Below are 12,362 nucleotides of genomic sequence, written 5' to 3'. Positions count from 1 at the left end.
TGTAGGAATCTCGGTTTGATGAGAATTATTATTTCCCATATTTGCCCATATCCCTTCCCCCATCCTAAATAACACATGGATAAACCAACCAAAGAATACAATAAAAATAAAAAGGAGAAAATATCTAACCAAAACTTGGCTTTCTCTATAGAAATAAGAATTGTTTCCTATGTACTAAGAAAGAAAATAGAGAGTAAATTGTCCACTCGGTCCGTCCGTCTCACTCCATTCAAAAAATACACGCCCACAACAAACGTTCCTGACCTGGTGGAAACCTGTGCTCCGAGTATCACTTTTTCTAGTTTGCATCTGTTTATGTGCTAAACAAACCAACGCTACACCAAAGTGTAATTTTGCTTTAAGGGTGGAGACTGCTGTACTAGCTGTAGGCATAGGCTACACATACAAACATTTGTTTTTTTACTGGTCCTCAGTGTTAATTTATCTCTGAGTGTACAAATGTATTTGTATACTCTCACAAATTGATACATTAACAAGGATTTGTGATGGTTTAAAATATTTGGGGGTTTGATTTAATATTCCATATAATATAGGCCTACCTGACATTTTTCAAATTTTTTGAATATTACCCATTATGGTTGTGTGAGAGTTTTCCAACAAGTCTTTTTTTTGTTTGTTTTGTTTTGTATTCCTTAGCATGGCAACAAACATCTCTGGGTTTTTTAAGTGGGTTTCTTTTTTATTTATTTACGGGATAACACTGGTCTGAAAGTCCCCTTCCGGAAATATTTGTGGTGTTCTGGTCAATGTGCAAGGGAACATGAAAATTACACACCCTGTCACGAATACCAGAATGCTCGCCTCAAAACACAGTCGCCTCTGGCTTAAATCCGGCAGAACGGTAGAACGGTCTCTGCCTGGTATTCCTAAATGTAACGTCAGTAAACTATGCCTAAACAGTTACACCTAACCGTATTCCTAAGTTTAACCTCAGTAAAACAATACCAAAACCTAACCTTATTCCTATGCCTAACCCTAAACTTAGTTCTATTTTATCTTAAGTAAAACTAATTTAAGAGTACAAGAACCGCCCCACCGAACGGTCGGCATGAGATCGGCGGGGAAAAAATGAGGGTGAGCGTGTTTTAAGACGAGCCTTCTCTCTCTCTCTCCCTCTCTCTCTCTCTCTGACCCTTCCAACTGCAGTCATTAATGCTTGCTTGAGGAAGTGGCAGTGAAGGTTTAAAGTGGAATTTATAATTCTCTCTCATGTTTAGATAATAATGCCTCCTTGGAGTATTTAAAAACTGCTTGGGAATATCTATCACTGACGAGCAATGGTCTACATCTCAAAGGTTTGTGCACTCTTCTTCAGTATGTGCCAGGCATGGTCTTATACAGTTTAAAATATTACACAGGTTACATTTGTCAAAGGAAAAACTCAACAATGTATCCAAATGTGAATCCAGCCTGCGACAGATGTGGCCAGGCACCGGCCACTCTAGCTCATATGTTCTGGCATTGCACTAAACTAACATCATATTGGCAATTATATTTAAATCACTGTCAGACATTGTTGGAAGACCTTTTGACCCGGATCCACTGACAGCAATTATGGGAGTCAGGGGGCCCGGGGTCAAACTGTCTACTTTCCAATATAACATGGTAAAATATGTGACTCTACTGGCTCGCAGACTGATACTGTTGAATTGGAAACAAGCACAGTTTCCGACTCACACTTCACTTATGAGAGATGTTATGCACTACTTACAATTGGAAAAGATTAAATTTGAATTGAGAGGGAGTGAAGATAGATTCTACCAGACATGGGAACCCTTCATTGAATATTTCAATAGGTGCACGCTAACTCCTCCTACACAATAGATAGCGCAATAGAAAATTGGAAAGGAAAAAAAAAGGAACTGAGTGTTTTTTCTTTATTTTATTTTTTATCATTTAAAAAAATTTGTCTGTAATTCACTTAATTTACAACAACATGTTGGGAAAGTTTGAGAGCAAGAGTGTCTGTCCTGTTGTCTGTTTTGTTTGTCTGTAAACTCATTGTTTAACAGTTTTTGTTTTTTCATGTTTATCACATTTATGTCTTTTTTATTATGTATTGTATGTGGAATATTTACATTGCCTGTTATTTTTTTCATTTTATTTAACTGAACTACTCATTATCATTGTCGATAATATTCTGATGTCATACAAAAAATGCCTAATAAACAGTATTAAAAAAAAAGGTTTAAAGTGGATGGCTTTCACCTCCTCCACAAAAATGCCACTGGTAGAGTGAGGCTTTCCCCTCCAACACGGGGACGATAAACCCTGCATTCCAAAAGACATCAATTAAAATCTGCTTGTGTAGGCAAGGCAACGCATAAAAACTATGACCCTAAGTTGTCTAGCAAGCTGCTCCCTTTGGTGTTCTAAATATTGTCCTAAATAAAGCAAAGAACAAGAAATTAGGTGGGAATTCACTGCTCACTGGAACTATAATGAATTATGTTGCTGATATCACAGGACATACTGAGTGCTGGTGGGGGATGGCACTTGTTGGAGGAACCCCATAGAGGCCGCTGAGATGTGAAGGATGACTCTGCAATGGACAAAACAGTAAATTGGTAAGGTACTTCTCTCTCACACCAATGCACACAGCACACATTCTAAAAATAGTGTATTTTCAAGGCAAATGTGTAAATGTATTTTTTGCAAACACACAAAACAATAACGCAACAACAATATCCACCTAAACCCTACATACTGTACTTAGTTCCCCAGGGGTCTGTAATTGACCCCTTCTTTTTTCCACTAAATCTCTCCGCTGAACATAGCCAAGCTGAGCTTGTAGATCGGCTATTTCTGCTGATTTATCTTCGCAGATTGTTCACCTATTTTCGCCGAATGTATGGCTATGCCCAAACATGCCCAGAATAGGGAATGGGTTCATGTGGCTAGCTTGCCTTGCTTCCAAACATGCCAATGCATTCTCGCACCCACCGAGTGGCGCGCCACGAGCTTGTAGGTCTGCTATTTTTGAAAAATCGAAGAGCGACTGACATAGAAGACATTTTTAGAATCTGATCTCGGGTCAGAATGAAAACTGTCAGGATGTAGAAGACATTTTTAGAATCTGATCTCAGGTCAGAATGGGTTAAAGAAGGATCCAAATGTTGGTTTAGGGTTAGTAGTGTGGCGTACTCACTAAGAATGGGTTATATCCTGCTGGTGCCTGCTGGTTGTATCCTGCTGGTGCCTGCTGGTTATATCCTCCACCGCGTGGTCCTCCAGCAGGGGGCAGCACTGACAGGCCAGAGGAGAAGATGCCCAGTGCATTCAGGTTCAAGCCTGGGATAAGGTTGGTTTGTTGCTGAGGGTAGTCCATAGCAGAGAGGGAAAACAAAGAGTTAAAAAAATTGTTTTATATAAAAAAAGTTATTTATAATTTAGTAAGACACTGGCAGTAAATGGGGGGGGGGGGGGGAAATGAATTGGGTGTCTTGCGGCATTTATGGCCAAATAGTCGTATTCTGCTCACATTGTGTCGTTTGAGGTAAGCAAATGACATATATCACTCAACACGTTGGGCAAATTAATCCATTCTCTTTTCTTGAACTTTGTCTTTTGCATCCTCCGTGGGGGAAACTGTTCCGCCAGTCGCTGACAGTAATATTTCCCTTCAGGGATTCATTCAACTATTGTGGTTTCATGATGGCGCCAAACACACAAGGTCTCCTTTCACTTGCATTTTCCCAGAGACTCTCTCCATGATGACTGTGTAATATCCAAACTGTCACGCTAGATGGCCCTGGCTCACTGTGGAATCTGAGCAAGGCAGCAGGCACAGAGACTCACATGTACTGTACTTTGTACTGTACAAATGCATGCTGCTGAGCAATATTCATTGCCAGTTACTACAAGCCCTACTTCAGACATTAATAAGAAAAACGCACAACTTTCAATTAAGTAAAGGAAAATGCACTTGCAATTTCAGACACAGACAATTCTATTATTGACCATGGGGGGGGGGGGGGGGGGTTAGATGTGAAACTCCCATCATCATCATCATCATGCTCGCACATAATAATATTATGTGCGAGCATGATGTGCTGTTAAGTGTTAAGTCATATTATGACTTAACACTTAACAGCATTGACTCCAGCATTGCTGTAATGCAATCAGTCCGGCTTTTTCATTGTGATATCATCGCCGCACTCTCTTCCTCGGCGGTTGACCTCCCCTGGCTGCGCCACCGGTGATGTCACCGGGGCGGTGTGAAAGAGGAGCCGGGCGAGAACAGCCTACAGCTATCAGATGTATGCTGGGAATTGCAGGCATTAAGTGGGGGACACTGACACATGCATCGGAGAAGGAGTGAGTCACACGCACGCACAATGCATGTCCAGATACTCTCTCCAGACACTGATGAGCTGTTTGATGATTGTTTACGCTTATCTGCTTACCAAGTGGACAATGGCCGGTATTAGTAATGCCGGTGGTTAAGGCGTATGAATAGGAGGGCAATACTATCCCTTGCTCTCTGATAGCATTTCACTATACCCGACCCAAGATCGCCTGTCAGACTAAATGAGTCACGCTGAGCTCACGTCCCACCAAGACAGACAACATGCGACGCATGTTAGAGCGGTGGTTCGGCTTACGTTTATAGCAGCAATGTCGTTCTCGTAGCCTTCCCTCAGTTTCCGCATGATCTCCACCTCGGCTTTGCAACACGCATCCATGCTGCCTTTCACTGTGATGGTCCTCTCAGGGTTATAAATGGTTAAATCTTGTAACCTGCGGCGGATGCCGTGCACGCACACATGCGCATGCATGCACACACACACACACACACACACACACACACACACACACACACACACACACACACACACACACACACAGGCAAGCATATGGTAACGCAAGTCACTGTGCAAACATTTGGATGAACAGCTGTCAGATTGAAACCATAACAAGAAAACGCACACAGAGAAAACATTTGGCAAGGTGACTCACAGCCTGGAAGAATATCTGTTGCATATTGACGCTCCAGCATTTTACATCGTGTAATAATTAATAACAAACAAGATGCAGACACAATATTTGGTTCATTAGCTAAACTTTAGCTAATGTGTCAAAAATGCTGACACGTCCTGTAGCTGCTAAAGGACCGTGTCAGCATTTTTGACATGTGAGTACATTGTCACTCTTACTTCAATAGGATTTCATTCCATTGTAAAAACATTTTGTGTCATAACTTTTCCAATAATTGTTTTCATATCCTCTGCAGAGCACTAATCTTGACAGGCTGGCACAGACAGCAACTTTGATCTTTTGTTTGTTTAAGATATTGTGCATTGTTCAGCAGCATGTACAGTATATTAAAAATGCATCTTTGTATGTCAGTACACCACTATATGAATCATATAATCAATACATGCATAGAGCATTTAGCATGTACATTGTGTAAAAAAAAGAAGAAGATGCATATTGCTAGTGCGAATGAAGTGCATCTAATCTGTTCTCTCCTCTGTGTAAGTGGGCGTGGACAAAAGCTCCAACATCGATGTGGTTGCTACTGTCCCACCTCTGTCCTCCGCCTTTCTATCGCAAGGCTCATTATGTCTTCACAGAATCAGAGACAGAGCAATTCATTAGCCCTAAATGAATGAGGGTTAGGGAGTATGTTGCGTTAAATGAGACCTGTACATGCCCGTTGGCTACCGGCCTACTTGAGAACGATGTTGGGAACCTAATAATACCTGGTTAAGTAGGCTAATCAATTGTCAGGTGTGGGGTTGCAATCAATTGGCTGAGGCAGAGACTGGAAATTGCACAGGTGAGGGGATTTAGGCTGATTAGGACCACTGGCAGAGCTTGACCAAAGCCTTTTGTGGTGGTTCTGGAGAACCGTGGGTCTGACCGACTCGAGTCTGGGCACTGCACTCCCTGCGGGGGTGTGGAACGCGTGTGTCAAATATAGTGTTACGTGCATTACAACCGTACACACACGCACGCAGAGACGTGGCACATTTATAGTAGGATGCAATCACCACGCCTCTGATATTGTGTCCTGGTGTGAAGGAGCCGTAATCAACTCTACACTTTTGGACTGTAATGGCAGACTAAGTTAAGTGATACCACATGCTGGGTGGCTCATGAACATACATCTGAGGAATGCTATAATACTAGCATGCTATAATACCGTCTCCTAGTCTAATAGGTGACTTTTGGGTTGCAACTACCGAGACAACGATACAGTTCTATCATTAACACTTATTAGGTCAAATCATTTAACTAATGGGCGCTCAAGTGATGCAGTGGTAAAGTGATGCTTCCCAGTGAATCTGAGCAGCATGCAAGGGAAGGGATTCAACCATAGTAGCTATAAACAGACAGACTGAATCAGAGAAGCTGAGTACAGCTGAAGGAGGCAGTTTTTTTCTGTTTGTTTTTTGCAGTGACTGACAATGTTAGATGTGAGTTTATAATGACCCTATAGTGACTTGTTGGTTGTTGAGCCACTGATACTAAATAAGCTGTAGACGCGTGACTGGAATACTGATAGACCATCAACTGATGCATGCTTCACTTCCGTGTTCTGCCTGAACTAACACAACGCTTCAGGTTTTTCGAATGTGGTTTTCCAATGAGTAACTGCGGACATGCTATTCCCAACCTAAAACCCCATCCCCAATTGCTGCGATTGGCTGAGATGGACAGAGTCATTGCAAAAGCACAAGGAAGAAGTTGGGCACAAGGGAGAACTTGTGGCCACAGTGGCGTCAATAGGGTATGGCAAGCTATGGCAGCTGCCATACTTTGGTTCCAGGGGAGGGAACAATGGAGAAAAATATACAAAAAAATATGCAAATAACCGCAAAAATGGAGGAAAATAGGCAAAAAAAGAGGCAAATAACTGCACATAACCGGAAAAAGTCCAGGCCCACACACGTGACACGAGCTTGCCATACCTTTAGCTGAGATGACGCCACTGTACCGGCCAATCAGATGCAGGTATTGTAGGAAGGTGTAGAAAGGAATATGTAGGACAGAGACATGGCCAGAGCACTTACGAGGAGATGGTGATCTTGGTCCCTGTATCATCCTCGATCTTCTTCAGGTTGCGACCCTCCTTCCCAATAAGGCGACCCACCAGGCTGTTGTGGGCCAGGATTTTCAGAGGGATGTCCTCTGTCCTATGTGGAAAGAAATTGAGACATATGCTGTTAAGTTTAAAGCACCATCAGAATATAATCCTTTGCCTAATTCAGTGGTTTTCAAAGTGGGGATGAGGATCCTTCAGAGTTCCTTGAGAGTGTACCAATTGAACCAAATGGATCCCACTCTCAGAGTTATGGGGCCGTTGAAATTAAAATGTTTGAGAACCACTGGCTTAACTCATTCAGATCAATGACTTTTTTTCATGGATTCAAGAAATTTTGCTTCTTTACGTTATTGTTTTCAATTGTATTTAGAGTAGATAATTTTTGAGTTTATGCACTGACTCAGGATTTTGAATTTATTACTGCGGTTATTACTGCGGTTATTACTGCGGTTGCATTTGGTTAAAGTTATATTCAGTGATTTCACTTAATTCAAATTGAATAATAATCTACTATAGAGTGTGCTGACCATATAAGGAGTTCCTCCCTGTCCCTGGGGTCAAAAAACCTTAGGTTTTGTTTTTGGGTATAGGGTTAGCCAGCCTTCATCCAATCAGGATGAGAGGGGCCTTCCTCCAATCATGATCGAGGGTGGGGCGGGCCTTGGTGCATGTGCTGTTGGCCTGTTGTGTGTGTCCCCCACTGTAGAGTGTGTGGTAAATGGTGCATTCATAAATTAATGGTAAATGGTGCAGCGCCTTTATCCAAGGCGCTTTAGATTATTACATTACATTCACCCATTCACACACACATTCATGCGCCGATGGTGACGGAAACCATGCACCAACCAGCACATCAGGAGCAATTAGGGGTTCAGTGTACTACATGTGCACATCTTGTTACCCTGGGGGTTTTCCAAATCACCCAAATCACTGAATGCTCCTTTAAGCGATGTGTACAATTTCATTTATATGAATTGATTAGTTTCCCATCGACTTGAGTGGGAATAGGGGCCAGCTCAGATTAAAGTAATGTTTCTCTCTGAGACCATAAGGGCTACAGTTAGAATACTTATTAGAGGGGTTCACAGTCGGGTGGTCTACGCTGTGTTGGCCATGTTTTGGGCAGTATATTAGCTATTGACTCTCAGGACCAGTAGAAGCTGGAAGCGGGGTTCATAAAGTGTGGAGTCTTGTTAAATGTGGGATGAATTAGGGACGCGGCTGGCACACTCACAGGCTCCTAAGCACTAAAGCTGTGATCACATGTGGCAGGCCAGTTTGACGCGTCATATGTTTAAGAGAGCGCTAGAGAATAGATGTTGAGATTAAAAGGTACAGGAGAGGTTAAAGGATGAGATGATTAGGTTGACACCAGGGTTAATCTGCCTGGGAGAGATAGTTACGTCGGTGTGTGTGTGTGTGTGTGTGTGTGTGTGTGTGTGTGAGTGTGAGTGTGAGTGTGAGTGTGAGTGTGAGTGTGAGTGTGAGTGTGAGTGTGAGTGTGAGTGTGAGTGTGAGTGTGAGTGTGAGAGTGAGTGAAAATGCCCCCGTCTTTGTTTTTACAAAAATGGAAGCCTGGACTCACGTATTGGTCTCATTGGCCTCCTTCTGCATGATGTCCAGAATCATGCGACAAGCAGAGGAACAGCCCTCGGGAGTGGAGTGGATGGTGATGGGTTTTTCTGCCGCACCTGCATTCTCCTTCCGATGAATATCTACCCTGAGAGAGGGAGAAAGAGAAATAGAGGAAGACACACAGAGAGGGAGAGGAGGAATAGGAAAAATCAAGACAAATGTATTACTTTACTAGGCACTGTAAACACCCAGGATTGTCAGAACGTTAATGGAAAGCCAACAGAGAACAGAGCACACATACAGGTAAATGTAGAGTTGGAAAGGTAACCACTTTCAACCTAGTCTTGCTTAGCCAGACAACTATTACTACAACTACTCTCATCTATCAACTACATCTATCAGAAACACAAATGCAAAAGAGATTGTGACTAAAACACCACGCCTTTGTGAAGGTCAAGGAATAGCCCCAATAAGAACACAGGAGAGAGCTAATTGACTATATTCGGCCATTTAAGTTGTATGTATGCTGTAAGCCCAAAAAAATGTGAATATGAAGCAGCAGCTTACTTTGACTGTGTCTGTTTGGTGACGTTCTTAATGGTGAGCCCTTCCTTGCCGATGATGGCTCCCACGAACTGGGTGGGCACAAGCATGCGCAGGGGGAAGTCGTGTTGCTTGTGGCGCGTTCCGCCGCCGTACCCCCCCGATGGCCCGGCCTGCGGAGCATGATCCTGGTCCCGGGACGTTCGACCCCCGCGCCGCATGCGGGGGGCCTGGGGGGGTGGAGTAGCGTCCATGTCTAGAATGTATGACACCCTGAAGGAGTAATCCTCAAACTGATGTCCTGTCAGCTTCTCAATGGCTCTGGGGGGGGGGGGTCAAGGAACAGGAGAAAACACAGAACGGAGAGAATGTGGATGACGTAAGAGGAGGATGAGTAGGGAAGGAAGGAAGGAGTGCAGGAATAGAAGGTGAGGAAGGAGTTAGACCTAAAGAGTAATACAGTAGCTCGGCCGGCGGTTCCCAACCTCTTCTGGATCAGGACCCAGTTGAAAATGTCTTCGTGGTCATGTGGGTGGGCCCCACTGAGCGTATATTATTTTAATGACCAATCGATTGTGTTCCGGCATGGATCAATGGAAATAACATAGTATACTGTAATTTCCTATTCATTGGTGTCACAATGAACACAACATTTTCAATTATTATTATTATTTTGTTTATTATTATTTTTATGATAATGTTATTATCATCTAATCATTATCAATATTAGTGTTTTGCCAATTATTTGGAAGCCCACTTGCAATATTCTCACGGCCCGACAGTAGGCCCAGGTTGGGAATCGCTGCAATAGATTGTTTGATTTACTCCTCCAAGCATAAAACTGATATTTGCAATAAATAAGCAGATGAGAGGCCCTCTAGTACAATATAGAGATTAGCAGTGACTGTGACTTAACCACTTAAGCCCAATACTTAGTTGACTGGATTGCAAGGGCTCTATACTAGGCCCCCTCCTGTTTTCACTCTACACTAAATATCCTCATAGATCGGCTATTTTCTGCAAATGTTTCCCCAGAATAAGGACGCTGGCTATTTGCATCAGAGTAAGGGTACAACAGTTAATCAAACAAATCAATCTATTATTTAAAAATAAAATAAAATGGGGGGCGCCCGCTGGCCTAGCGCTAAGCGGTTCAGGCGCATGCCTCATACTGTATAGGCTCTGGCCTGACAGCGAGTCCCGTTCATGACAACCTTTGCTGCACTGTCTCTCCCCGTCTCTCTCTCTCTCCTGTCCATCTTCACTATCAATAAAAGCCTAAATCAATCTTAGAAAAATAATAATAATAATCGAACACTTCATTTAATGATTTAAATTTAATAATAGCTTAATAATCGATCCCATTTTGGATATGGCATCATATGCAAAAGGTTTCAGAAAATATTGAAAATGTTCATAAATGGTTAAAATAACCGATGTCGATGTGGCTCTCGATTATTCATCAATCGTAAAAGTAATCGATAAAATAATCGCTACGAAAATAAAGGATAGTTGCAGCCCCACATGCTCCACAACAGATCAGAAAAAGTCATTATAGGATTTTCTTACACTTTGGCTTCCTCCTTGGTAGCGTATGTAACATTCACCACAGCTGTTTCTGTATCAGTGTTCACTGTATGCAAGGGAACAAGATAAAGAAGAGGGGAGGTAGGGGGGAGAGAGAGAGAGACAGAGAGAGAGATAGAGGAGAGAGAGACATAGAGAGAGAGTGTCAGTAATTTCCATGTGCATCTATCTTGCATGTGTTTGTTCAGTCAATGGTTCTCAAACATTTTCATGTCAACAAACTCAAGAACCCCCAAATTTGTATTTATTTGGTCGTGGTGAATTTGGTTGACCAAGCATGTTGTCCCAAGAGTCTCCGTCTACTAGGTGCAGATGAAAGTGATTCATCACATGTATGCACATGTGATTCAACACATGTATGCACATGTGATTCAACACATGTATGCACATGTATAAATGTCAGTATTATAATCATCCTAACAGTGGTGGACAGCCATCTGAAAAGATTTTGGGTCAGGCTCAGGGACACACTATATCTTGTTAAAGATTTTCAAAATTATTCAAAACTCTGGATGTAAAAACAAAGCAACATTTCAACATTTTTATTATTATAAAAAATGATAATAAAACCACTAGAACCACTGCTGTAGGTGAGTTTGACACATTGTCTGGTTCCCGTGGCGACCCAGAGAGCCACTTGTTTGTTTGTGTGAATCCATTACGGCCATCACCACGCTGGCCTGAGTCCAGACTGGGCTGCTGCCTACGATACAGGAGCTGCTACTGTACAATGGCTTCTCTGCTACTAGCACAATAACAGATGAAAGTTTAACCCGGGATGAGTTATGGCCCCTAGAATGCATGACAGAAATGCACCTTGGTCCAAATGTTGGCTCTCTGTAGAACAGCAACTCAGACCAGTGAAGTAGCCACCACATGATACGATGTGATTGCATGGGGAAAAGCTAAATAATACGTTGGCTGGATCCTACCAGTGACACCACCATACGACCCTGAACATAGAGATTATACTAGTCTGAAATGTACTCTGTGACCCTTTCAAATCTATGATATTTTAAAAACATACAGGTCAACGTGACCAAACCTCAAACACCCACACATAACATAATAATAACACACCCACAAATAAGAGATGTGTCTCTTTCTGTCCATGAAAACAATGTGAAGCGCGCGTGCATGGACCGAGAAGGGTTAAACTTAGTGAGAGCCTCCAGCTGGCGTAGAGACGATGTGTGGGCCGAGTCTGGCACGATGCCCGGATGGAGCGCTCGCAGCCAGTCCGGCCCAGCCCCGCCCCACCCGGCCCGGCCCCGGTCCATGCCACACAAGAACACACGCCGACAACTCCTCCAAAACCTCACCCCTGCAACCAGAGAGTGCCGACGGGACACATCCGCAGGCGCGCAGACAGACCCGACCAGACAGAGCGACATGCAGACAAGCAAGCAGGGAAGTCAGGCGGGCGGGCAGACAGGTAAAGAAGGCGCACAGCGGCAGAGACACACCGGACGGACAAACGGACGCAGACTTTAGACCGACAGACACACTTTCTTGAAGTTTCAAACAAATTGCTATACAGAAAGACTTTGGCGGTACTGATATGTGACAAAGAATTCCAAACACT

General features: G+C 43.1%; 1 protein-coding gene across 1 annotated transcript in view; it reads right to left on the bottom strand.

Moving 5' to 3' along the window:
- The window catches only part of igf2bp2a (insulin-like growth factor 2 mRNA binding protein 2a), a 51,013-nt gene that overhangs the window by 5,097 nt on the left and 33,554 nt on the right, over positions 1-12,362 (bottom strand). Inside the window, exons 5-11 of the mRNA XM_080785135.1 lie at positions 10,760-10,823; positions 9,215-9,511; positions 8,658-8,792; positions 7,041-7,163; positions 4,626-4,761; positions 3,170-3,334; positions 2,495-2,563 (exon numbers count right to left, since the gene is read on the bottom strand). Coding sequence (XP_080641261.1) covers positions 2,495-2,563; positions 3,170-3,334; positions 4,626-4,761; positions 7,041-7,163; positions 8,658-8,792; positions 9,215-9,511; positions 10,760-10,823 — 989 coding nt within the window. The remainder of the gene's footprint in view (positions 1-2,494; positions 2,564-3,169; positions 3,335-4,625; positions 4,762-7,040; positions 7,164-8,657; positions 8,793-9,214; positions 9,512-10,759; positions 10,824-12,362) is intronic.

The sequence above is a fragment of the Protomyctophum bolini genome (assembly GCF_963924005.1).
Source record: "Protomyctophum bolini genome assembly, chromosome: 16".
Lineage (NCBI taxonomy): Eukaryota > Metazoa > Chordata > Actinopteri > Myctophiformes > Myctophidae > Protomyctophum > Protomyctophum bolini.
Note: the sequence above shows the minus strand (reverse complement) of the source record. Positions and strands in the feature narration are given on the sequence as shown.